The 26,907-nt window shown below is 43.1% G+C and overlaps 2 protein-coding genes across 4 annotated transcripts; one reads left to right on the top strand and one right to left on the bottom strand.

Moving 5' to 3' along the window:
- Positions 1–86: 86 nt before the first annotated feature.
- LOC130167881 (period circadian protein homolog 2-like) lies at positions 87–18,687 on the top strand. 3 transcript variants are annotated; one of them, XM_056374398.1, is made up of 22 exons: positions 87–212; positions 3,741–4,311; positions 7,233–7,325; positions 7,576–7,730; positions 7,975–8,096; positions 8,394–8,595; positions 10,016–10,067; positions 10,517–10,659; positions 10,890–10,968; positions 11,092–11,198; positions 11,294–11,444; positions 11,560–11,668; positions 11,765–12,032; positions 12,150–12,306; positions 12,396–12,532; positions 12,680–12,886; positions 13,019–13,264; positions 13,445–14,589; positions 14,715–14,922; positions 15,105–15,342; positions 15,454–15,604; positions 15,720–18,687. In XM_056374398.1, the coding sequence occupies exons 2-22, from the start codon at positions 3,857–3,859 to the stop codon at positions 15,873–15,875; spliced, it is 4,581 nt and encodes a 1,526-aa protein (XP_056230373.1). In that variant the 5' UTR covers positions 87–212; positions 3,741–3,856; the 3' UTR covers positions 15,876–18,687. The 3 variants fall into 3 exon arrangements, with proteins under 3 accessions (XP_056230373.1, XP_056230374.1, XP_056230372.1); XM_056374399.1 differs by having other exon boundaries at positions 87–236; positions 12,153–12,306; XM_056374397.1 differs by having other exon boundaries at positions 87–236.
- Positions 18,688–23,045: 4,358 nt separating this feature from the next.
- On the bottom strand, positions 23,046–26,573 carry her13 (hairy-related 13). Its single transcript, XM_056375074.1, has 4 exons — positions 26,166–26,573; positions 25,764–25,850; positions 25,583–25,664; positions 23,046–24,450 (listed from the first exon to the last, which is right to left on the bottom strand). Exons 1-4 carry the CDS (start codon positions 26,250–26,252, stop codon positions 23,984–23,986), a joined length of 723 nt encoding a protein of 240 aa, XP_056231049.1. The 5' UTR covers positions 26,253–26,573; the 3' UTR covers positions 23,046–23,983.
- Positions 26,574–26,907: the final 334 nt, after the last annotated feature.

Raw genomic sequence — 26,907 nt, 5'->3', positions numbered from 1 at the left:
GCGGAAGGCCGGGGGAGGAGTCTGAATTGAGGTCGCGCGCTGAGCTCGCCGATTCGCTAGTAGGCCAGAGTCAGAGAGCGCCGGGGAGGAACTGTCGGCCACTGTGTCAGCTCGTCTAAACCGTCTCCCATTGAGGAATACTGGAGGTTTAACTGACTGTTTTACTCACTGCTCGGCTCCGCTTCTACTTGACACCGAACACAACCGGAAAGGTGATTTTTATTTCTACATCACAGGTTGGTTTTCTTTCATTTTTCCATTCTGCTTTTTAAAAAACAGTGAAAAACCGAGCACAAAAAATAAGTTGCATAACTAAAACTCGTGTGCGCATGCGCGTCAATTCGGATTGCTCTACTTATCGTACTTTTATAACCTAAAAATGCCGGTTCGAGGTTTTCTGGTCACCCGTAGGGAAAGAAAAATGTGTGTTTATGCGAACTGGCTCCTCTGTGGCCGAGTGGCAGCTGTTTTGTGGCGTGTTTTTACCGATGTGGTCACTTTTACATAACTGTGTCAGTGTACCGTGCAGTGGATTGCAGGTCAACGTGTGTGTGGATTTTGAATAGCAGGTCAATGGGAGTTAGATGGGGGGAAGGGTTGTTTGCTCCCATTACTAAAATAATTTTATTTGGATATATTACTTACATTTGTGACAAATGTTATTGGGCTGACGTTTATTAAAAATTGATTTCGATTATTTAAGCAAGTAGGTTAATTTCTAGATTATTACTATCCAAGGTCTCTTTTAGGCCTTTTGTCCCCACATATACATAGAAAACCGTTTCTCTCTGTACCTGTGGATATTATTAGGTCGACATGATAATCACAATGCTGTTTAATGCTGCTATGTTCGATAGGATTTGCATATTGGTGTTAGACCTTTATTAGTTATCCATAGGTAGACCTTGAGCTGCTTATGGTCAATATGTTGCCTCCATACTGACACCTCAGAGAGAAACTGATCATGACTGTAAGACAGAAGAATAATTAAGTCATGGTGACATTGTTTCAGCTACAAAGAAGATAGATTTTAACACACCACTCTTAGAAAAGAAGTTATTTTTATAGTTTTATTCATTATTGTTACCATTGTAATGTATTAACTTGGCAAGTTGTGTTGTGTAATGACAGGTGTCTGTTTGTGATGTCATTTTAATGAAATGACTAGCCTTAACGTGACTGAACATGGAAATATTGATTACTTCTCTTCTAATAACACAGAACTAATGTTTTGCCCCATGTTTAACTGGATTTTCTAAGAAGATTGTCTCCAGCATTTTTTATATATATATATATATATATATATATATATATATATATATATGATAGATACATAATATATATATTTTATATCCTTAATATCCTATCCTCAGAGGTGCTCATGTAACTGCTGGCTCAGATTTCCTCAAAGAATGCACTTGAGATTAGTTGGATACAAGTGAAAGCATGTGGTTTTATGAAACAAGGCTACCACTACTTTGTGCTGCACTATGGCCAGATCCATGTGACTGGAGCAGCAGTTGTATAATGCTTGAGATCTGTGCTAGTATCATGGGTGTATCAGCTCTCCAGCAGAAGCCGGAGTTCAGTGTCATTATGTCATTATTCCTCTGTTTTGAGAATTACATTGTTGTGTGACCATGTCTCTTAGTGTTTTCAGGATCTGGGGGGGAAAGTGTGATTAAATACTTTTGCTGACTTTTTGCTGATTTTGCTGTTTGCTGATCTGTCAAGTAATGTTCATGGAGGAAAGGGTTTCTGGTAAGCCCATACCACTATTGCAAGTTCTGTTTAGGGGATTAAAACAATCATAGATACAGTAAATGCATCAGAGTTGGTTGAGCTGATGGTGATTTTTGGATTTGGTTTCTATTGCTGTTACCGGCAAACCAATATCATGCCAGTTTGCTTAAGTTTTGGAGTGGACAATGTTTAATATCTTCATGACTGAACAGCATTTATCTGTGAAAAATTGGAGGCAACATGGAGGCAAACGTCCTTTGATAAACTTTGTGTTCCACTGTGTTAACCCAGTTTTTGAGTATTTTTGTAACACCTATTGTTGGCTGTTCAAGGCCAATACCCTGCTGCTTACAGTTAACACTGTTCCTGTAAACAGGGTGAATAATGATAAATAGCTTTGTCATACACATAATTAACAGTCTGATTTTATGTAATATGTGCTGTGTCATAAATCTGTGTCATAAAAACTATTTTTGAAGTGTTGATCTGTTTCTCTTTCCAAAAAATGATATAATACATTTGTATGTCTTTTGACTTACTTACTTACTTACTTATAATCAGCAGTCAGCCCTTACTTCCCCACAATTGGCTGACATAATTTCTAACCTGTAGTCACTCCTAGCTCTCTCCCGATTGGTCACTCCCAGCAGCCAATAGAAAATCCCCTGTGAGCACTTGGCCACTGCCTCAGTTAAACTGAGAGTGGGTCATTTCATACAATGGCAGTGAATGTGTGGGTGGTTGGAAAGTCTGACGGGTGGTTTTTTGTGTGTGTGTGTGTGTGTGTGTGTGTTTTTTTAAAAACATGAAAAACCTTCTGTATAAACTTCGACAAGTTATGTAAAATTGCTTATGTAAAGAGTAAAGAATAGACGTGTTGCTGAATGTGCAGACTTACATAAAAAGCTGCAACCTGTTCGTGGGCAGCAGGAAGAAAAGTGAATATTTTGGATTTGGTTCCAGTACCTGTTGCCAGTATTTCCTATTAGGACTATTTACAGACATACTGTAAATAGGCTGAACCATTGTTTTACTGTGGAACTGTAGCTCCTGTATTTTTTTATTGGGTTCATTCATTTTAAAGAGCAAATATAACTTCTTTATATTTTGTTGTCTAAGGTAACAAGTGTAGTTAATGTTATGATTCAAGGTAAATGTTACTTGAGGGACAGTTCACATCTTTTTATATATTGCTATTGATTCAGGGGCACTGCACAGTGTTGCATAAGACTACCTTTATTTGATTTAGACTAAAGTGAGCATGGACAAGGCATCAACACATCTGTTTATCATCTGCTTCTGTGGGGTCTACATCCTTGGCATTAATGATAATACTGTTAAATATGAGGCAGAGCTTTCCCATCCCCCAGGGATCTGTTCTCAGTGTTTTTTCTCCCACCTGTTAATGAGTTAAATTGTGATGAGATGAGACCCATCAGCTGCAGGGAGAGGATACAGCTTCAATAATACAAAGGATTTTCAAAAGCATTTTCTGTCAACATGAAGGTTGTTGTTTGTGTTGTGTCTCCGAGGCTTTTTATCTCTGCGGACTCACCTTTCTTGTGAAAAAGCTTGAACTGGATCACACTGGTCTGGGGCTTCAATCCACCCACAAAGGGCAAACAACAGCCTGTTTACTATACAGACCTTTTGAAGGATGGATGGCAGCAGCCTGTGTGTGTGTGTGTGTGTGTGTGTGTGTGTGTGTGTGTGTGTGTGTGTGTGTGTGTGTGTGTGTTCACACAGCAAGATCCCTTGTGCTGCTGTGCCCTTTTCTGTATGTTTGACTTTTAAAAACGCTGGGATCCAAGGTTTTGCTGGATGATCAGATGAAAGTGATGGCCACTGTATTTTTGATGGATGATTTCCTTTAATCCACATTGATTGTATCTAATTTTAGGACTTTGTTTCTTTTATCTTCTGTCTATTGAAGTCCACTGTATTGTAAATGGTTCGTCTGAGTAATGTCACCTGTGTTTTTTATTTTCCTCCTTTAGACTACATCTTGCCTCCTGAGGCATCAACTCCATTTACCTCCCAGTGCCACGCATCTCATGGCATTGCCATGTGGAAGATAGCTTAATTCTGCAAATACTTCCCTGTGGCCTGCCCAATGTCTGAGGACAGTGATCCAAAGCACTACCTGTACTCATCCCTGGACGGGCCTGAACGGACCCGGGAAAGGGTCGGCTTCCAGGCGGAGGAAGAGGAGGGTTCTCCCTGTGGCTCCATTAGCCAACTTCACTGCATGGCCAGCGGTTACAGCAAGGGTTGTGGTGGGCGGGATGGGGTCGAGCTTGAACCAGAGTTGGGACTGGCTTCCGAGGGAAGCGACAGCAGCCATGAACACCGTGCCTCGCCGGGCTCCCCGCACGAAGACAGGAAGCGGCCACGCCCACCCATGCACGAGGATGTAGAGATGGGCGGCAGCGGCTCGAGTGGCAGCGGCACAGAATCTCATGGTAATGAGTCGCATGGCAACGAGTCCCATGGCAATGAATCTGTGGGCAGCTCCAATGGCAATGGCAAGGACTCGGCTCTCCTGGAGTCTTCAGGGAGCAACAAAAGGTGAGCACACATCAAATGCACCAACTTGTAGTAAATGAAGTGTTTACCACAATGGGGGAGCGGACCATCTAGGTCACTGAAGGGGGGTCCATTAAATGTAATGGAAGGAACATTATTGTTGTTGGTCTGAGTCACTGTTGTAAGCTAGTAGTGAGTGACTCACACTGAGAGGAGCAGTGTTTTATTCCTAAGTACGAGTCATTCAGAGGTGCCAGGCTTTTAAGTAACACGTCTCCCTGCATCTGTTTGACTATCACTTTCGTCTCTTGTCTGAAGAAAAGAGCACACCTACTGAAGGTTGACTATTACATAACCGAGCGCTAATGTTTTCTCCAGCCCTAGTTTCATCCATGAGGTGGAGAAAAATAAATGGGAAGTCTTTTCAAAATGCAGGCCAGTACAGCATAGACATGAAACTTCAGGCTCAAATATTAGTATCCAATCAACACCTCATCAATACATTTATGATCAACGCATTTAAGAGCTATTGGACTCTGTTAGATTATAGGTATATTTAATAACCTTATAACCAAATGTGGCAATAGATAATAGATGACCTTCACTCATACATTATTCATGGTGGTGTTGCATCATCATCATCGTAGCACCGTCTTTCCAGCAAAATCCGTTGTTAAATGTATATTTTCACAATAAAATGTACAATATATTGGTATAAATTTTTCAAAAATAACTGGTCACTATTAATTGATTGCACCATAACACTCAAGTATTTTGCAGAAACCCCACATATACTATCTCCAGTAGAAACTACACATTACACTATAATGTAGTTTTTGAATTATTAAACCCTCCCCTCTCTAATGTTACTGTAAAGTCCTTGTTCATTTGCACTTAATGTATGAAATGCTCCTGAGGGTTGTCCTCCACAGACTCTGTTCTCTGCCAATATTAATGTAAACTTGTCTTTACTCTTTGGCATTTCTTCGCTTTAAACTGCGGTGAGTTAATGTAAATTACCTGGGGATTTATCAGGTGAGTTTTAATGAGAAGAGAGTGAAGCATAACAAGTTAGGTGAAATTTTTAACGAGTTCTATTGATTGTCAGTTTCTGGTTATACAACAGTTGGACAGCTGCTTAGTATAAAGCCGACAAACAGCGTTATCTTTGTCATCTATGGTGTAGAGCTGAAATACTTCCACGCTACTTCTCAGGTGCTTTGGTGTTTGCGATTGTCTGCATAGAACATCTTTGCTCAGTAGTGTCCTCCACTTTCACAGCAAACTACTTTACTGATAGATCAATGGAGCTATAGGTCAAGCTTTTAGTGAAGTTTTAGAGCGCCCTCTGCTGGATCACACAGCAAACTCAACACACCGCACTTACAGTTAGAATATGAACTTTTTCCTCCATGTTCAAATTTCGAAAAGTTTGCTGCTTTTGAACACACTAATGTGTGTGACACGTACATTTAACTGTAAAGCTGCAAATAATTGAAATAAGTAAGTGAGGACTGTAAGAGCCTGCTTTGTTCTAACTGCATATTGGTGTTGTAAGCAAACTGACACAGATAAACTACTAGAAAGCCTCAAACGTGGCCTGAGGAGGGTTTACAGTGCAGCTAGGCTTCGATCAAAGTGTTAATGAAAAGGAGAAGATTACCGAAACTCTACATTATGCTTTTATGAATTTGTTTGATGTTGTTGTCATGATCACTGATCAGCAACTTCTGGTTTGTCGTGGAAACATGTAGCAGAAGTTTCAGGCAGCCTGAAGTTGACTAATTGCAGTTCTTGTGGTTTCCATATATGTACATTTCCCCATTCGCCTCTTTTGACTCTGACATTTTTTGGGAAGCTGTAGCATAAGAAATAAAAAATGAGCACAGCTGTTACCGATACTTGCAAAATAATGGATTGCTGCCAGTCACTGTAATTTAAATTTGGTTGATTGTGCATATTTCACATTCTGGCTCGTCTTGTAGAGGGAATCAGTAAAATCAGAATAGCATGAGCAGTGTTAAGTGTGTAGTGTTATAATTGGTAATTTAACAGTACATCACATGTGTACAAACTACAAATTCGAGCACAAACAAAAGGCACCACAGAGCAGTTAAAGTCCGATGTCAGCTGATCCAGCTGTGCAGCCGTCACCGCAAACTGACTTTGTGTTGGATAAGTGTTGTGTGTATGTGTTTGATTTAATTTTCTTTCCTTGTGTTTCTCCCTTGGTAAAATGGTGCAGTGGGTTAGTTGCTTTGTTTCTCTCAGACTGAGTTGAATCGACAGACAGGAAGAACTGTGCTGAGCTCTCTATCAGCATTTTTTGTGGTTTATCACTCCCTTTAGAGCTATGTACACTATGCCAACCGTTAAAAGAGGGCTACTAGAATACAAAAAAAAAGTTCACCTCAAAAACTAAGTCTGGTTGAGATTTGTATTTAACATAAAAACAAAAATGTGGAAAATGACCCAGTGGTCAAATTACCCCATTGAAATTTTCTTTTTCTTTTTCTTCTCCCATTTCCAAACTGGCATTTCATGTTTTCCTTTTTTTTTTTTCCTCATCTTATTTAAGGGTTGCTTATGACTTCTGAAGAAATTCCGTTTGAGTGGAATCATTTTCTGTTATGAAAGGTATATTATGTGATAATGGGTTGTTAACATTAATTTAATAGTGTTATAACTTGTTCTCTGTCCTTAGCTGCCTTCCTTCCTTCCTTCCAAGACAAGAAATGTTGGACCCCACCCGTTAGCTACGCCCCATATTTTTATAGACTTATTTACAGAAAGAATGCAGATGGCACAGTCTTGGCATCCTGGGTACACCATGTCCTTGACTTACTTAATGTGTTGAGTCTTACATATTGTTAGGCCGCTCTAACTGTTCTTTCATAATGCTCCACTTTGTGTTCTTTCTGTACACCTTCTTCAATAACACGACACAATGTTTATGGTTCCAGCTCAAACTCTCACAGCCCGTCGCCACCGAGCAGCTCCAATGCCTTCAGTCTGGTGAGCTCCGAGCAGGACAACCCATCAACCAGCGGCTGCAGGTTAGTACACTCCTGAGCTTGCCGACCCAATAGTATGCATGTCAGTTAGAGTTTTAACTTGCTCACACCAGTGGAAAGTTGTGGAAGTCAGACCCACAGTAGATGCATCCCAGTGCCAATCCATCCCCTCACATACACTCCTCGTGTTCTGCTCTGCGTGCTGGAAAAGCTGTGCTTCTCAGAGTGTGACAGTGCTGATGAGACCTCGTCATTTTGATGCACATGTATCTGCCTCATGCTCGCCCTGCAGCAGCGAACAGTCAGCCAAAGCGAAGACTCAGAAGGAGCTCTTCAAGACCCTGAAGGAGCTGAAGATGCACCTGCCGTCAGAGAAAAGGAGCAAGGGGAAGTCCAGCACCGTCAACACGCTCAAATATGCGCTACGATGTGTCAAGCAGGTGAAAGGTAAGAGTTGCTCTTGTTTTAATTCACATGCTCGCACACGTATTCACATCGTTGTTAATCTACATCACTAGTGTTGACGTCTGTTACGTTTGTTTGTTACTTTTTTTTTTAGATAAATTAATATTTTGTGGATTTTTGACCAATCTGGGGCAAATGCTCTGAATCACAATCTCTTATAGTTATTGAGACAAAAGTATGTTTCTCTCTCATGTTTGCATTCATTCATGTTCACTTTGTTCTACAGCCAACGAGGAATACTACCAGATGCTGATGATCAATGACAGTCAGCCACCGGGGTTTGATGTATCATCCTACACCATTGAGGAAATCAACCGCATTACATCTGAATACACCCTCAAAAACACTGTAAGAAGCTCAAATCTCCACTTTACAGTAAAGTAGGAAAAACCCTGTAACATTCAAATGGTCTGTTTGTCTTTGAAAGCAAATGGAAAGTGGTGGCAGTAATGAATAATAAGGATAAAGTCTTGTCTCAAATGGTGAAATCTGCTGATGTGGAACCAACTAGTGGAAGGAAGTTTATCAAGTGTATTACTGCAGTTAAAGAAGGTTTTATCTTCAGTGTTTTGAACGTCCTGAAATGAAAAGACACTTAAGATTTTTTTTTTTTTTTAAACGTTGTTTTATCTTTTTACCTGTTAGGATATATTTGCTGTAGCCGTCTCACTCATCACGGGGAAGATCGTTTACATCTCGGACCAAGCGGCGTCCATCTTGAACTGCAAGCAGGAGGTGTTCAACAATGCCAAGTTTGTGGAGTTCCTAACGCCGCAGGATGTCAGCGTGTTCTACAGCTTCACAACGCCATACCGGCTGCCCTCATGGAGCATGTGCACCGGAGCAGGTAACAGCCTCAACACTTAAATCTTGACCTTGTTAAATCAGGAATTCTGTTTGATTTTAAAAATGAGTCTCATTGATGTAAAGCGATTAAACTGGGCCAACATGGTGCTGCACATTATGGATGTGGATGGTACAAAGTGCACGTGTAGCACGACCCATGTCACCTGCACGTACACTGGTGCTAATTTCTTTCATGTAACCGACCCCCACACACACATGCTCATACACACTTATCACATATTTCATTAACATGCTCAATCACAGGTTACTGAAGGAACACCTACTCAGACATCTGCCGCGTATTTGCTGAAAACATACTGACGAATTTGTGCAGTCACATGGTTTAAATAAGTCGAACGCAAACCAATCGATAAGCTCTGCATTAATTCCGACTTCTCAGAAGCTTATTAGAAGCGTTATTGAGACTGAGACAAAAAGATGTTGTTTACCTCTGGTACATTTTTGAATATGTTGATGTTTCATTGGATTGCATTACCTCAAGTTGGATATCTGATTTTGTCTCCTATCATTTAGAAAATCCACTAAAAAACAACTTTCAGAGGTGCATTAAAGTATGTAATCCTTCAATCATTCTGTAGCTTCCATTCATGCTGTTGTTGTCAATCAACTCTGTTTTTACTGTAGTTGATTTTGTAGACTCACTTAAACAGCTTGTTGTCATTTGGGGATTTGGAAGCCGTAATCAGGCCAGTGATGGGAAGCAGCACTGTTCTGCAGGAATCACTGGGTTACACAAGCTGTGCAAGCGATGACTCAGCGGCAGGGCTCGACAGTGCGAGCGTTTCACCTGCACTGGCGACTAAAAATAGACATGTGCGAAGTTTAAAATGTGTTTAGCAGCACGTGCGCAAATAAAAAAGTATTACGAAATTTCAGCCCAGGCAACCTCTACTTCTTCTTTTACAAGAACAAGGTTGCTAACACAACAGCGACTATAACCAATGTTGCCCGTTGAAAAAATCCCACGATCCTCCCGTCAGCGCAGAGTGCCCTGTAGACGCCACTAAGAACTACTTTATTAAAGAGGTGTTCATACTGTTTATACAGTTCAAAGCAGTTTAGAGTATAAATAATTACTTATTAAAATATAGTTTGAAGCAGAAGTAATTAAAAACCTAGTGTACTTTTTGTATTCAAATTAATTAAATCATTCACAATTTTGCTTGTAATTGTCTCCTTGTTTCTCTTTATTAAGGAAAAATTTTCATTGCTCCGCTAAAGGTGTTGATGTGTTCCTAAATTTTTCAACTTAACAGAACATGTGCTCCTGGGGGGGGGGGGTCAGACCCTGAGCAGCTGTGCTTCAGTTGCATATCGATGACTAACAGATGGGTTGTGTTGGAGTAGTCGATGCGTTCGGTGATATATTCATCCCACCTTTTCCTCTCTCACTTATTCAGAGTCGTCTCCCACGGAGTGCATGCAGGAGAAGTCCTTCTTCTGCCGCATCAGGTGAGTGACAGCAGCTTCTCTGATCCATAGTTTCCTGCTCTAAAGAGCTCTGAGTCAGCACAGGGTTAGTGAGCAGGGAGGAAGTCAGCAGCTGTGAGCTTTTCAACTGTGTCTCCATCTTGTGGTTAGTTTGGTTGCTACAACTACTAATTTAAAAAAAAAAAAAAAAACTAAAAAACTTGGTGGTCATTTAACATATAACTATGTTTTTATCTAATGTAGATTTGATATAATTAAGAAGTCAACATAAGTGTATTTTACTTATTTACTTGACTAAGACCAAATCTTTTCACTATAATGAAAGAATGAAATTAATAAAATTAGGAGTTCATTAACTTAAATTACATAATTGCAATAGTATAAAAAATTAATTGAAATGTTACATATGAGTCATGATAAATCAAATATGTAATAATACCTAAATGTGTGTGTGTGTGTGTGTGTTATAGTGGAGGTAAGGAGCGTGAAGGGGATATCCAGTACTATCCTTTCCGTATGACTCCTTACCTGATGAAAGTCCAGGACACTGAGCTTTCAGAGGAACAGTTCTGCTGCCTCCTGCTGGCTGAGAGGGTGCACTCTGGATACGAAGGTGCGTTTCCACACACAGTTTTAATGTTCGTTCTACTACATACTGACATAATGAATAATCCCACATCACTAAAAGCTTTATTATTAACTGTATTAACTATTTGAAGGGTCCAAAAATGAGATATAATGTGATGTAAATTAAGCAGATGAGCAATTGCAGCATGTGTATAGACTGTATAGTCAGTTTTTATTTAGTGGCTAACTGATTTTGTTGGTCTTCTCTCTCCGCAGCTCCCAGAATCCCTCCCGACAAGCGTATCTTCACCACCACACACACGCCTAACTGTGTGTTCCAGGATGTGGATGAGAGGTGAGTTGGCTGAGATCCATGTAATTCATACAGAAGTATTTGTGTCATGTCGTGTGTGAACCTGTGCTGTTGAGCTGTTTCCTGCTTATTCAGAAAAAGTAATTGTTGCTGTTTCTCCATCAGGGCTGTTCCTCTGTTGGGTTACCTCCCTCAGGACCTGATCGGGACCCCTGTACTACTCAATCTGCACCCGAGTGACCGACCCTTAATGCTGGCTGTGCATCGCAAGAGTAAGAACCCCTCTCATTCATTTGATATGTGACGGCTGAGATGTTTGACAAATAGAAAGGAGCTCTATAAGTCTCACACACATTCTCTCTCACAGTTCTGCAGTACGCCGGTCAGCCGTTCGACCACTCCGTCCGTTTTTGTGCAAGAAATGGCGAGTACATCACCATAGACACGAGCTGGTCCAGCTTCGTCAGCCCCTGGAGCCGCAAGGTCTCCTTCGTCATCGGCAGGCACAAAGTCCGGATGTGAGTATGACCAATGCGATGTTTTAGTCACAGTGTGTTTCCATCAGCAGTGGCATGTTGGAATATATTTCAGTTTGAACATGGCAGGTGACAGTGGTCTGTGTGTGTGTTTTAGGGGTCCTGTGAACGAAGACGTTTTTGCAGCACCAGTCTTCCACGGAGGGAAGATCATAGACTCGGACATCCAGGAAATTAGTGAACTGATCCACAGGCTGCTACTCCAAGTATGTTTACACACACACACACACACACACACATTAAATACACATTTTCAGTCAAGCATCAGTCAGGTTGTTTAACACTCTTTTCTCTCTCCTCAGCCGGTCCACAACATTGGCTCCAGCGGTTACGGTAGCCACGGCAGCAACGGTTCCCACGAGCAACTTGTGAGCATCAGCTCGTCCAGCGAGAGCAACATGACGCCGGGCGGCACAGCAGAGGAGACGGAGAAGGCCAAACCTCCCAGGACGTTCCAGGAGATTTGTAAAGGGGTCCACATGCAGAAGAACCAGGACTTGCAGCTCTGCCTGCACGCCTCTTTGCCCACGCCGCTACCATCCAAACCTGAGCACAAGAAGACTACTGATAGTGAGTTCAATTTAATATCACCTTTTAAAACTATCACTTTAAGAAAGCATTAAAAAAAATTGTAACCCAGAGGCCTTTGTGTGGTTCTGACATTTAACCCTCCTTCTCTCTCTCCAGCAGCAGCAGCTCAGAAGAGTCCAACGGTGCGTCTGAAGGACTCCGCGCCCCCTCTGCAGGTCAGAGACGGTAGTGCAGCCACTGTGGAAGAATTCACCTGCAAAGACCAGACTGTGTGCTCTTACCAGCAGATCAGCTGCCTGGACAGTGTCATCAGGTAAGACCCTGTTTGTCTTCAGATGATGGTTAAAAGGTCACATGTGTGAAACGAGCATTCTCTGATAAAATCTGTTGATGTTTCTTCAGGTATCTGGAGAGTTGTAACATCCCCATCACAGTGAAGAGGAAGTACCAGTTCTCCTCAAACACCACCTCCTCCAACTCTGATGATGGCAAGAAGGGCTCAGAGGACAGCATGCATGTGCCTCAGGATACAAGCTCAGGTATGAGGAAATGTGTCACACATCCAGGATATTTATTTTCGTTGATGCTTGCCTTCACTGGTGTTCCTTTTATATAGTGACGGGAATTACGGGACTATAATCATCTTTGTCTTGGAGCTAACAGATGATCTATCTCTCCCCATCCAGATCCTTTGATGCTAGACGCCCAGCCAGGCCTGCCAAACATGAAGGCACCTAAGAAGCCTCCGTCTGCAGCCGCTGCAGTGGTAGGAGGCCCCCTGGCGCCGCTCACTCTGCCCAGCAAGGCAGAGAGCGTGGTGTCCATCACCTCACAGTGCAGCTACAGCAGCACCATTGTCCACGTGGGAGACAAGAAGCCTCAGCCAGAGTCAGGTGAGTTTCTGATTCCAATCAAGCAGAACACAAACACAGAAGCATAACTGGAACTGCATGAGGTGTGTTCCCATCCATCTTTTGTAATACGATCTGTTTGACTGATGTTTTATCCGCTGATTCCTTCTACAGAGATAATCGAGGATGTGGCTGAGAGCCCAGCGCCCCCAGCTCTGCCCGTCAGCATGGTGTCTCCGCCGAGCCAGGAGAAGGAGGCCTACAAGAGGCTGGGACTGACCAAACAGGTGCTGGCAGCACACACCCAGAAAGAAGAGCAGGCCTTCCTCATCCGCTGCAGAGAGCTCCGCAACGCCAGGAGCTTCCAGAAGGATTGCTCCAAATATCTGCACAAGCAGAGGGGCGCAGCCCACACTGAAGGTACAGAGTCTCCACAGTAACCACACAAAGCTAAAATGGTTAATGTCATTATGTTGCTCAGTCCTGAGGTCACAGTTTGAGTATTAAGTCTTTTGAAAACTACCGTTACTTTGAGACAGAAACTGTAAGTGTCTGGTTCACACACAAACAACCATCTGACTTCTGCATGTGTCATCTCAGAATCATCTGGACCGCGAGGTGCTGTCAAACAGGGCGCCACCAGACCTGAGACGACGGCCAAGAAAGGCAACCGTAACAGGAAGTCCAAGAAGCCACGAATGAAGAATCCTGATTCTTCAGACAGCGCCGTGTTGAACCGTAAACCCCGCCCCCCTCTCCAGGGTCTCAACCAGACATCGTGGTCCCCATCAGAAGCCTCACAGTCAGCATTTAATGTCTCCTACCCCACCATGGTGCCTGCGTACCCGCTCTACCCGCCAGCACCTGCTGCCCCAGCTCAGCCCGCACGCCTTGACCCCTCCCTCTCCACAGGCTTCGGAGAGGGGCAGAACACACAAGCTCCGCCCGCAGCCACTCCATTCCCCACCCCTGTTGTAACACCTGTGGTGGCTTTGGTGCTGCCAAATTACATCTTCCCCCAAATAGGACAGATAGGGCAGATAGGGCAGATGGGGCAGATGGGGCAGTTAGGGGCGACGACCAGTCCAGTGTATTTTCTTGAGCAGACCCAGACACAAGCTGCATACCCAGCCCAGCAGCCCTTTCAGCCCCCGCAGCCAGCCTACACCATGCAAACACAACCCCCCTTCCCCAACCAACAGTCATTCCCTGTGCAGACTGCCTTTACCCCCCAGCAGCCATTCCAAGCCGCTCAGTCTGCCTACACTACCCAGCAGCCTTTCCAGGCTTCTCAGACTGCCTACACTACCCAGCAGCCTTTCCAGGCCCCTCAGACTGCCTACACTTCCCAGCAGCCCTTTGCTGCCCAGCCTTCGTTCCCAGTGCAGCCTCAGTTTGTCGCACAAGCCCCTTATCCAGCTCAGCCTTTCCCCTACAGTTTAGCCTCCGAGCCCCCAAAAGCCCCGGCCATGGAGCCCCGAGAAGGGGCGGCATCTCGCTCTTCCACCCCGGCCTCCGGGATGCGGGAGCCGGCAACATCACCGCCGCTGTTTGAGTCACGGTGCAGCTCGCCGCTGCAGCTCAATCTGCTGAGCATGGAGGAGGGGCAGCGGTCGGTGGAGCGTCAGGACAGCACAGCGCCCTCCGCTGGAGGTCAGGGCAGCATCACTGCGACAGCCTCGGGAGGAATGGGGGCGGTAGGAGAGAAGAACGAAGGAATGGCCAAGGCTGAAAACCAACAACAGGTGAGAGATGCAATGAACTAGTGACAGTATCTTTGATTTAACACCAGAACTCTGTCTCGTTTACGCTTCCATCACTCATATACACACCAACACGTTTTCTGATGGTTTTCCTGCTTGTGTTTCAGGCGGAGTCTCCAGGAGATGACGGTAACTCCTCATCCTGCGACCTGCTGAATATCCTTCTGCAGGAGCAGGAGGACTCGCACTCTGGCACTGGATCAGCCACTTCTGGCTCTGTGGTCTCAGGATCAGGCTCTGGATCAGGTTCAGGATCGGGTTCAGGATGCAACGGCTCCGGTACCTCAGCGAGTGGAGCTTCTGGGAGCAGAACAGGTCAGCAGAGGAACATGAAGAGCATTTCTAACCACTGCATAAACTTAACTTCTATTTATGCTACATTATGATATAACTATTGACTATTTATTGTTATAAATGATCAACATTTCCTATGAAAAATACATATTTTAAAGTCTTTTTTTAACTGGTTCCCTGTCTCTCTCTAAAACTGTGTACAGGGAGCAGCAACACCAGCAAATACTTTGGCAGCATTGACTCCCTGGAACATGACTCCAAGGCGAAAGACAAAGGCAAGACGAGGGCCAAAGGAGGCTCTGAAGGTGGCCAGTCGCAGGCCAAAGTCTCAACTCAAGGAGAGGGAGAGCATTTCATCAAATACGTTCTCCAGGAGCCTCTCTGGCTGCTGATGGCCAACGCTGACGACAAGGTCATGATGACATATCAGATGCCCTCCAGGTGAGTCCCTGACTGGAATTAAGTTTTGTTCTAGGAGGGAAAAACACAGTTCCAAGCAAAAAGGGTAATGGTTGTGTCTAAATAGTAATCCGTGTGTTTTCTGACTAACAGGGACATTCAGAAGGTTCTGCGGGAAGACAAGGAGAGGCTGCGACAGATGCAGAAGAGCCAGCCTCACTTCTCCTCAGACCAGCGACGAGAGCTGGTGGAGGAACACCCATGGATGAGGAGGGGGGGTCTACCTGCTGCTGTCAATGTGAAGGTAAGGGCCTTACACACAGACTCCATCACAGTTCTCACCCAGTCTGAAATGTCTCATCAGGTTTGCTGAAACCCTGGATGCATTTTAATATTGTCTTTGTGTGTGTTGTGTTTAGGAGTGTTTGTACTGCAAGGACGCAGCAGGGGCACCCATGGAGGAGGAGCTGCCCGACATGGACATGGGTGGGCTGGGCGACGAGCTGAGCCCAGAGGACCACAACGCTCAGAGCCAATCAGAGGACTCGCATCCTCAACCAGAATCGGGCTCCTGAACACACACACACACACACACACACACACCGCCAGCAGGTGGACACACTTGACTTGACCAGCCATGGACCCTCATGATGCTCACACACACTCACACGCACACACATCGTGGATGTGAGACAAACAGTTGTGTGCCTGACCATCCTCACAAACCCACACATATGTCTAAACACACACACACACACAGACACAACAAACAGAACTTATGAAGATGTGCGCTGTTCATTTGTTCGTGTGTGTTGGACGTGGGACAGCTGTGGGAGTGCAGTTCTTAATGCCCCCACACAGGGGCAGCAGTGCTTGATGGGGGGCTTTGGAAGCATCACCCTGTTTATAGTACTTTTGCCAATTCACACACACACAAACACACACTCTCTGAAATGATCCAACATGTGTGGTTGGTGACCTCCGGCTTCTGAGATATTTTTTTATTTAATTGTTTCCCATCCTCTTTGTCGGGGGCAGAGCTTTACAGCGACATGATGAGTTATTATTAAAAAAAAAAAAAAAAAGTTAATAGTAAATGGATGTCTGTTAAATATCAATATTCTAAATTATAAATACATTTGATTTTAAAAATGTTATTTTGACAAAATAATCGTGATTTCACGATTTAAAAATGCTGTTTAAATACTGCCAGATATTACGTTTGTGGTTTCTTGGTTCCATTCAAGCCCTACAAACCCCAGAATCCCCTCTGCTTTCCTTTGTAGTCTAGTTGATGTAGACTGGGTCAAATTGTGTTTTGTTTTTATTTTTTGGTTTTCTTTTGTTAGTTTTTTGTATCATGGATGAGTTGTTTTCTCACTACTCTCCTCAGACCTGAGTATTTGCAATATCAAGGCACACAGCAGTGGTAGCACCTGACTCAACAGCTGGTTGTAACTCTCCTCCACAGTGATGATCTGACACATAGTGCAAGATGTTCATGTATCTTATTTATTTTCTACCAGATAATGTATCTAGAGTAGTTTTTTTAAAAAGCTAAAGCCAAATCCACTCTGCTAAAAGTCAGTACTCATTTTAACAGTTTACAGGTGTTGCCAGGTAACACTATATAATACCATGTAGTGTTAAGTATAACGACATTACAGGTGCTATGAAGAAGTGGGGTGTCATCACAGATCCAGAGGCTGCTGCAATGTTTTTGTTGCATAAAAACAATCAGCATCAGGAAATTGATGCAGGAAACTCAGCAGTTGACGGGAAAAGTTGAGGCTGCGAATCAAGTTTAAAGATGAAGAAACTTTAATTTTATTTTAACTAATGAGAGAATTAGAATTTACTTTTCACCTCCAATTTGTATCTTATGGTGGTACACTTGGAGTACTTTTATAAATAGAAATATTTATATATCCATGTAAATTGAAGAATCTTATATAAAAAAACAAATGTTGAGGAATGTTCTCTTTTTCTGTCAGTATGGTGCAGCTCTGCTACAAAATGTCATTTTTTAACAAATTAGTAGTATTTTAGGGATTTATACATTATGCAAAATTACATTACCTCCACTTTTACCCTTTCAAAGATATTTCATTTATCTAATTTTCACACATCTGTTTTTTTGGAATTAATAGAAACAAGGACTTCTTAAATTCTTTTTCAACACTGAGAAACTTTTTTGTTTTGTTTTTTTACATACTGGCATATTTCAGGTGCCGTGTGTGTGCAGCAGTACAGCCTCACAACAAAGCTGCAGTATGGTGGGAAGACAGCTTTATAATTGTAGCAAACAAGGGGACCATGTTGTGTCAGTAACCTTCGGGAGAAAGCGGGCTCACACAGGAAATGATGATATACTGTAACGTGCATCAGCAGCCATGCAAGCCCCTCTTCATCTAACATGAAGTGTTATAGAAACTATGATCCACATGTAGTCGATGCAAACAGTATGAGGAACTGGGAGCAACTGGTGCTAAGGCAGAGAACCTGCTGGGGTTGGGCTTGTGAATGCAACACAGACTGGACCAAGAGCATCTCACTGGGTTAGTTTGTTTTCATGATTTTCTTTTTTTTTTTATTTGTTCACTTGTCAAAGCTTTTTTTTAATGTTCTATTTTTCTATTTTTTTTTTTTTTGTGTGTTTTAACAAAGGTAAGAGCTTTTGATTGTCGTTGGGGATGGACCCTACCTCTAATAAATCCCAGGTCATGTTACTGTAAGCAGAACATAGCACTTGTATGCTTGTATGTGGACAAAGCACAGAGTGGTCGGATACTTTAGTGATTCTGAAGAGTGGTGGACTCAGCTTCATGGACTCCTTCTGTTCCTATGAATGAATGAATGAATGAATGAATGAATGAATGAATGAATGAATGAATGCACGAATGCACAGACAAAGACAGACAGTTGTCACCACCTTCAGCAACTGCAATCTGTGTCTGTCGTTTGTCTCTTCTCTGAGCAAGATATGTAGGGGGGGGGGCTCCAACACTCACCTGTGTATAAACCAGTAAGAATGCAAGAATGTTGTTTATTATTGTAAAAGCTGAAATGTGGAAATAAAGTGTTGTAAATACAGAGAACCAGTTTTAAACTTTACTTTTCTCCTGAGGCTTCACTAAGAGAGGAAATGCATTTTAAACGAACTACACACTGGTGGGCTGTTGGAAGCACCCTGACCTGTAAATCCATACACACGTTCCTGGCACATGATGTTGTGTATGGTTATGTAAATTTGTTTCATTGCCACTGTATGAGTCTGTGGTATATTAAACTAGCACAGTTCTGTGCTATTTTTGTAGTTCAGATGTGTTGTTTGAGAAAATGTTGTTATAAAACTCCAGAAATATAAACCAGTGTGAGTCATCTGTACATCTGTTCATGATCTCGGCTCTTTCTACTCAACACCAAAGAGTTCACTCATGAAATCACTTGTTTCCTTTCTCAATTCTTGATGCAATAACCCTCTAAATAATAATAATAGTAGATGAGAATTACCCCAAGAACATGTTGCTTAGACCATGTCACCAGTCAAACACAACTATTGACACCACATCTGCCACAAAGAAAATAAATCTTAAAATCAACACACTTCAACACCACCACAGGGTCACATTATATGCATGCATAGATAACTGTCTGATTACATATCAGGTTTAAGCAAACAAAAATCTAGTATTGCACTTCTATAGAATAAGAGGACACAGTCAGGCAGTGGAGGTGAAGCAGCAGAGGCTGAGATATTCTGATTTTTAATCCCTCATATGGCTCAAGCTCCAAAAATACTGAAGACCTGCAGTTTTTGTCTTTTATTCACTTGAACCTAAAGCAAAAACCAAACATTTAGACAAACATCAAAACTTACAATACTGAAAATATAAAATGAGAATAAACTTGTAAAACAACAAAGAGGGGCATCAAAGCATCTTTAAATAAAAGGTAAAAGCAACATGGAATAAAAGTCTATTTAAATGTAAAGAGCTTGATAATTTTTGCAGGTATGGGTATGATCAATGCTGAGTGGAGCAAAACATTTAAAGGTCTTTTACCTTACGTCCTTCATAATGCAACAACAACCAACAGCATCTTCTGTTAGAGCTTCTTTGCCTGGTAAATACCTGCTGTAATCTCTAGGCCCCCCGTTTGTATAAGTTTGTAGTTTCCAGCTGAAATGACTCCTTCTTCTCAGACTTGACAAAGCTCCCTCAGTGACATCATACAACTGTTTCCACACACTGAGATGTATTATTCAGGAAGAAACTCACATTTATGTATAAAAACAATGAGTTTCCCCTTGAAATTATATGCATTTTCTTGCAAATAATAATAATTATAATAACATTAATTAATCTGCAGAGTGTGATAATGTGTATTCTATGTGTGCATGCAGCACATAGGAGCATGTTGCTGCTGCTGCTGCTGCTGCTGCTGCTGCTGCTGCGGCAGCAAACACAAAGTGATTGTTCTCTCACAGTCAAAGACAGTTGAGAAGCAGCCGAGGATGGCAGGGTTCCCCGGGGATCTATTTCAGCGCCATATGCTCGCCTCCACCGTTGGACCTCTCTCATGCCAACTGTTGCATTTCACCGACCTTTGACCTCAGAATTCATATGCACGGTCACAAATTCCCAGCTGATGCATTTGGACACAGAAGTTCTACCTTTTTTTTTCTCTGCTAAAACTAAATCTGGTAATGTGGCCAGCCTGTCATCTGTCATCTGTCATCTTCTGTTAGCGGATTGTGGTGACATGCAGGGGTTTGGCGGGAAGTCTTCCCATAGTCCTTAACTCTGGTTTGCATATATATATATACTGTGTATATATATGAAGATTCCAGTAAAGAATAATGTATTTGTGTTGGCTTGAGCAGACAGAATAGGGTGTGACTGTAATTTAATTTGGCCTGTGGTCCTTAAAAACAACATCCAACCCATTCAGTCATATACCTAAACATCCACACCATACAATGACCACTGTGTTTGGGGAACAGGCATATATTTAGGGACATTGTACACTGTAATTTGATTTACTCTGTTTGAAACAGGGTTTGGCAAAGAAACAATTATAGAACTACTGAAAAGGTAATTGTTCCAGTAAAAGGCAGCTGTCATGTCATGTGGGTGTTAAACTTGGAACTACTGGTGAATCTTGGCGACAGCTGATGGGAGTAATTGCCCAGAACTGATCATTTCAAGATGAGTACATGAATGTGTAGCCGCTGTTGCTTGTGTGGCTTGTGCAGCTTTTGAAATATGTATTAGAGATTAAACTCAGCAGCATATAAAGTGGTTTCAAATCAGTTGCCCCACCAAATCGTCCCTCTTCATCCCTGTGATTATGGATATTCAGCATTTTCCGATTATCGGTATCATTATTTTCTTTAACCGACAACCGATAAAATAAATTGATTAGAAATTGGTTACTTAGGCTCTGCTGCAGCAGCCTGTCTCTGGTCTGTAGTAACCGCTCTGTGGTTTGGAGCGGAGTCCCGCCCACAGCACGATCTGATTGGTTACAAGTCCGCGAGTATTAGCCTATCACAGTGAAGCCTGCTGTGTACGCAGACGGCCGTTGCTGCGGTTAACAAGCGGAGCCGTGTGTCGAAGGTAAGAAAGCAGACAACACTGAAGTTGTAGTAAACATCACAATCCTCTAAAGTTACAACAACACCACACTCTGATGAACAAGTTCACCTGTTGGTTCAAGACACACCGCGCGAGCGAGGGAAAGAGAGAGAGAGAGAGAAGCTAGCGCTAACTGCTAAGCTAAAGTTACTAGCATACCTGAATAGCACGTAAACAACTGCTGACTTAGCGAAAGTCGTTAAAAGGAGCAGAGAGCTCTGGGTGCTGGAGCGGAACTAGTGTAAGTTTAAATGTACAGCGGGTAGTTAGTCAATGTGATGAAGTAAACAAAATTAATCGTGTTTAGACAGAGCAACAATAAACTAAAGAGCATATTTAAGCTGCCAGGTGAATCAGTTAAGCACCTTTCCAGTCGGCGCGCTTTGTGGTCTGTGCATCAAACTGATAATTACCAATACACACCCAGTTGTCAGTTTATTAGGAGCATCTGGATAAAACTGTTGTAGTCTAAAACAACAGCCCTTCAGTAAATGGTGAGATCTTTATGTAGCAGTAGTTTAGGTTTCGCATATCAGTTCCAAATATTGGTTATCAGGGGCTGGAGGTGGGTTTAATATTAAATGCATTATGGGCTTATGTATTATTATATTTCATGACCTTTGTTTTAGTTTTCTGTGGAGAAATCCCGTGAAAAATCTCAATTTTCGGGTTTTAGGTGAGGTTTTAAAACAATAGTGTGATTAAATACACACCATTATGGATTCATCGTAAATTACTAACTTATATTTACCGTAACCACAGTCCACCTATATTCTGATGTTAACTTGTAAGTTATATGGTAATTTTTTAAAGTTTTCATTTGAATGTTAATACTTTTCTGAATATAAACTCAGATCTTAGTGCCTCTGTTAATAAATCATTTGGTTGACAGCATTAAAAAGTCCTTTTTGTTTTGCAGGGGTGGGGGGGGGGGGGGGGGGGGTTGTTGCGTCCCTACCATTGTTGAGACCAAACCTATGCCCTTGAGGGACAATTTTTGGGTGGTATTTACTTTGGAGTTTGAATAGACAATGTGTGGGTTGAGTGTTATTCACTGAACTGGAGATACTTTTGTTTAAGTAAAGAATTGACTCGCCTTCATTTCCCATCACTAGTCTTTGTCCCTATTTCCACAGTGCTGCTTCCCTGAGTGCCTTGATGAGCCAGGGTCAGTGATGCTGTAGTGTGTGTGTGTAGGTGTAGGTGTAGGTGTGTGCTGGCTGATCCCTTTGAAGAATCTGAGCCTGCTTGTGTCCCTTTTAGTGTCTTTTCAACTCTGCGGGCTTTGACGCTCTTCTGTCAAATGGCTCGAGCTTTGATCAGCGTGTCTCGTCCGCTCCCATTTCAATGCGTTTCCTCCGACGTTCACACCCAGGCCCTCCACCTCCCACCTCCCTCCCTCCCTCCCTCCTCCTCCTCCTCCTCCTCCTCCCCCTCCCTCCTCCTCCACCTCCCACCTCCTCCTCCTCCTCCTCCTCCCGGGTGTGTTAATGATTCCTTCAGGACTCCAGACTGACGAAGTCTCCACAGTGTGAGATTTCCTATCGGTCCTGCATATGTTCTGGAAACAAGAGAAAAGTACGTTTTCCCGGGTGGGAACCGGTTGGACCTTCTCATTATTCCATGTTACAGCAGGAAGGAGGGGCCGCGCCGCCGCCGCTGAAGGTTGATGGCTGGTCCAGACAGTCCAGACAGGATCTCACAGCCCTTTGTTAAAAAGCTCAATGTATCTGAGGTGAGAGCGACGATACTCGGAGAGGTGCGACTCTTTCATGTGCGCACACGCACCGCGCGTCCTCGTGGTGTGAGGGGACTGTAGCTCGGATCCCAGAAGGGGCGGGTGTTAACAGGAAGGAGGAGGATATGATGCGGATGATTATTTATTTTAATGTTGAGTATTTCAGAAAGGGAAGTTTTGCTTTTGGCACCAAAGGGGCCCTAAGACTGTGTAACCAAAAACATACAATTTGTGAGGAAAAAGTGTAAAATATATGTATAATATTTCATTTGAAAGCCTAAAATTCCTGAATTAACCATCACTCTCTAGTTTTATCCTGTCTCCGGTTTTAATCCTCTGTAGCATTGATTCACGTCAGACAAAAAGCGTGTCAGTTACATAGTTTTATTTATGAAATTCAGACATTATACTGGCAAAACATTTCTAAACATCATTACAACATAAAGTGGTCATCTTGAAGGAGGCTACTGGTCCAATAAACTACAGGCCTTTATGAAATACAATAGAAATATTTATATTAATCAGAGGCATTGCCAATCTTCTAAAAGAGCTTTTCTCCTCGTACAAAATCCTATATACACAGAGTTATTGACAAAAGAGGAAGTGTAAGCGTCCTGAACTGGTCCTTTTGTTATAAGTGTGTTGAGAGGGACGGTCTCTTCAGGTGTAAGGGGAAAAAAATCACAAGCCAGGGTGTCACTACTGAGAAGAAAAGGGGGAATACTTTCAGGAAGGCCCCAAGCTGGAGGGGCCCTTGAGCAGAGGGACCCCTCTGATAAGAGAAAAAGGAAAAGTCCACCTTTTAACACTCAGATTTACGCGTTTTTCTGTGATATCCAAAGCACTCAAGGAATGTTTTTCAGATGAAATTTTGTTCCATTAACTTGCACTGCCTGATCACTTAGTGGTTTCCTACATTTCCCAGAGTTCCAGGTAACGGCTGTGAACTTGCTGCATCAGTTGTGGGTGAAGAGAAAAGCCACAGTCATTGTCCCTCCTTGAATGCAGACTGATGTGCGGTCGACTGAGGCAGCTGTCAGGACAGTAATTGGTCGCTTTGTCTCTTATTGAACAGATTTTTATTGTTGAATATCAATGTGGGGAGTCCAGAGGAAAATCCATGCATGTGGCCAGTTATCTGCAGGGGTAGATGAGTCCAGAAATGCAAAGCACACCACCAGAAACTGTTATTTTGAAAGTGTTCATAGGGTGGAATTTTCCCTTGTATGTATTCGGCAGGAGAGCTGAGTATCACAACATTAATGGACACTCACAAACCCTGCTGTAATGTATCCCATCCAGCCCTCTACCAGGGTCTCCACATGGACCGAGGGTAGGTCATGGTGGGCATGCTCAGGGCCTCCCTGTTCTCCATGCCCTCTGTGGAGCTCTGGTTGTGCTCGCTGTCGGTTTCGTCCAGGTCGGAGCACAGGTCCTCGCTGGACGTAGTGGAGGGGGCCGGGGAGAGGGCAGAGGACGAGCCGAGGGACAGACTCCTTCCTCCGGGTGAAGCAAGAGTCGCGCAGAGGGACTCGCCGCCTCCGTGCCAAGTGCTGCCGTTGCTCCCAGAAGTGTCTGTGATTAGATCCATCAGCACGTCCTGGAGGTGGTCCTCATTCAGGGGCATACACTCCAGGAGGTGGTTGAGGAGCTCCGCCGCCACCGTCGCATCTATCCCCGGACAGCTGGACACAAACATGTGGACCTCGTGCATGCACTGGATGTAGCCGGCTGCAAACCTCTCACTGGCTTCTCGGTTGAGTGCGTCTGTTTCTGCAGGAGGAGACAAGAAAGGATGTGAAATGACTCTAGTGCACTTGTACTTCTGCACCACTGCTCGTGGTCCAGTACAGTACGGTTCTGGAGAACTAATACTTTACATATTGATTTCCAATTTGTACTGCTCCACTTTATTTTAGAGAGAAATATTGCACTTTTTACTCCACTGTATTTGCTGACATCTCAGTGAGTTTTATAAACAAATTTTCAAACAAAATGTATCATCATCTTATGAAATAGCAGGCATTGTTAAAGATGAAAAAGCTCAACATGAATAATATTAATCCACCAATAAAACATATATAAACCTCTAAAAGGAGCCAATCTTTATTAGTATGTTTTATATTTTAAGTACATTTTTTTCATCAAACTCTACTTTATGTAAAATGTTAAATGCAGGACTTTTCCTTGTGATGACGTATTTTTAAATTGTGATATTGCTAATTTTCCTTAAGACCTCACTACTTTTTCCACCACTGATCCAAGTCATTATCACTGGTCAGTCGTTGGTTTGTCTCCAGACTTTCAGGAGCGGTGTGATACATTAACCCAAGTGACAACACTGAGTAATTGGAGACCTAAAAACTACTGCATTGTTCCCTCAGGTTGTTCTTCAGGTGTTCTACCACAGATGCATTTGATTAATACTTTCTTGTCTTATTTCAAACTTGGTTGGATGAGTCACGTTTTTCCAGATAGAGCAGGGTGATATATCATTGTAATATCATACTGTCATACACTGCACATCACGTAGCATTTTGGATGTTGAGTTCAGCTTCTCTGAATGTGTTGGACCAACATCATTTCCATATTTCTAATGGGTTATCTTTTATTTCGCCTACATATATTGTCACCACCAAAATATAAGGACATAATTAATAAAGAATAACTATATTAATTACGTCCTTATATTTTGGGTGTAAAATGTGTTTATCCAACAAACATGACTAAAAGACTGAACATCATCTGTTTGGTTCCTGTGGTCACACACAGGACAGATCACTGGGGTTAAAGAGGATTTAAACTCCCGCTGTCAGGGTTTGAATAAGAGCCAGTGCTGAAAATATGCATCTACTTTTTAAGATTAACTAGACTGCTTGAATGGGTATCGGAGTGTCGGGCACACCTTGGCTTCGGTTCTTCAGGATGTCCTCCACCTTCTTCACCGTCATCTCCAGCACCTCTGCGTTCTCCATCTTGGACTGAAACTGTGGGGAAACAACCAGCAGAGCTCCTTTTAGAAACTGAATCTACGTCCGCATCACAGGGACAGGTGACCTCCGGTGCACTGTGCGCCCCGCACTCACGTCTGTGTCTGCCAGCAGCGTCCGCAGCTCATGCAAACTCTCGTTGATGCGAGCTCGCCTCTTCTTCTCCACCAGAGGTTTCCTGGTCTGCGGGAACACAAAGATCACACTTTAATAAGAGAGAAAAACATTTCAGGGACAATGTCCTTACAGCCGTGGATCTCTGAGCACGAGGAGCTTGCACGCGTAAACGAAAAACCACTGGTGTATATTAGTCGCTCTGTGATTAAAGTTGCATCTATGAATCAGTAAATTCCCTCTTGAGCTGGAAACTCTTGGCAAATAACTGCAGTTTGCAGCGATGCGATATGCGTTACACACTGATGCAGTGTAAAACCGACGTGACAAGTGCGTCATAGCCAGGTGTGTCCAGAGAGTGCGTTATCCCCTGCGTGGCTCTACCTTCCTGTCCGCTTTCTGAATCCCATAGTAGGACTCATCGTCTTCCAACCCAAGTCCGGTGCTGCTGGGCCGAGCCGAGGGGGCCATGTTGGTTGGATCGCCGCTTCTGAGGCTTCTCCCGCTGCTGATTTTTTTAATTTTTTTTCCCCTCTCGAGTCGTCTTCAGCGAGGGGCAGCTGGCAAACGGAACCGGTTACAGGAAGAAAAAAAAATCAACAAACTCGCAGGCGAGGCGAGGCGCCCTGTGTTTATTGTGCAATCCTATTGAGACGTGCTGCTGGCGCTGAGTGGCTGTTGTTAGTATTTATAGGGGCTTATTACCATGTGAATAGGGGCTGAGCTGCTCTTGCTGGGGGACAACAGAGCGCACACGGCCGGAGCCAATGAGCGCCCTCCCCTTTTGTCTCCGGTCAGCCCCGGTCTGCGCCTCGTAGAGCTGGACGGGCTTTAATCAGACAGTTTGTTGGGTTAGGGGGCCGACCGCGCTGTTTTCCCCCTGTCTGTTGGTGCTAATGCACTGTGTGTACTCCCATTCAGCTGTGCAAAATTCATTATCATGCAGAAGCAGATAAAGTGATGCCTCAACTTTCATTTTTTGATAATAACTCTGATTAATGTTCAAAAAACTTTTAGACGCAGCCTGAAGAATATGTGTTTATTCATGAGGGGATTAAATGGATAGAGTATATTGGAAATATCATTTTATAGCCTGCATTACCTAAAGTAATGCTTATTATTTGAA

The sequence above is a fragment of the Seriola aureovittata genome, chromosome 4, assembly GCF_021018895.1.
Source record: "Seriola aureovittata isolate HTS-2021-v1 ecotype China chromosome 4, ASM2101889v1, whole genome shotgun sequence".
Taxonomy (NCBI): Eukaryota; Metazoa; Chordata; class Actinopteri; order Carangiformes; family Carangidae; genus Seriola; species Seriola aureovittata.
The sequence above is the reverse complement of the archived record's forward strand: the minus strand, read 5'-3'. Positions and strand labels throughout refer to the sequence as shown.

Excerpts from the sequence above, each read along its gene's own strand:
- LOC130167881 (XM_056374398.1), top strand. The coding sequence starts at position 3,857 with ATGTCTGAGGACAGTGATCCAAAGCACTACCTGTACTCATCCCTGGAC. Across the intron at positions 10,660-10,889 it reads GGTGCACTCTGGATACGAAG|CTCCCAGAATCCCTCCCGAC; the intron begins GTGCGTTTCCAC and ends CTCTCTCCGCAG. Across the intron at positions 11,199-11,293 it reads GCTGGCTGTGCATCGCAAGA|TTCTGCAGTACGCCGGTCAG; the intron begins GTAAGAACCCCT and ends TCTCTCTCACAG.
- her13 (XM_056375074.1), bottom strand. The coding sequence starts at position 26,252 with ATGGCCCCCTCGGCTCGGCCCAGCAGCACCGGACTTGGGTTGGAAGAC. Across the intron at positions 25,851-26,165 it reads TTCAGAAAGCGGACAGGAAG|ACCAGGAAACCTCTGGTGGA; the intron begins GTAGAGCCACGC and ends GTGTTCCCGCAG. Across the intron at positions 24,451-25,582 it reads CCTGAAGAACCGAAGCCAAG|AAACAGACGCACTCAACCGA; the intron begins GTGTGCCCGACA and ends CTCCTCCTGCAG.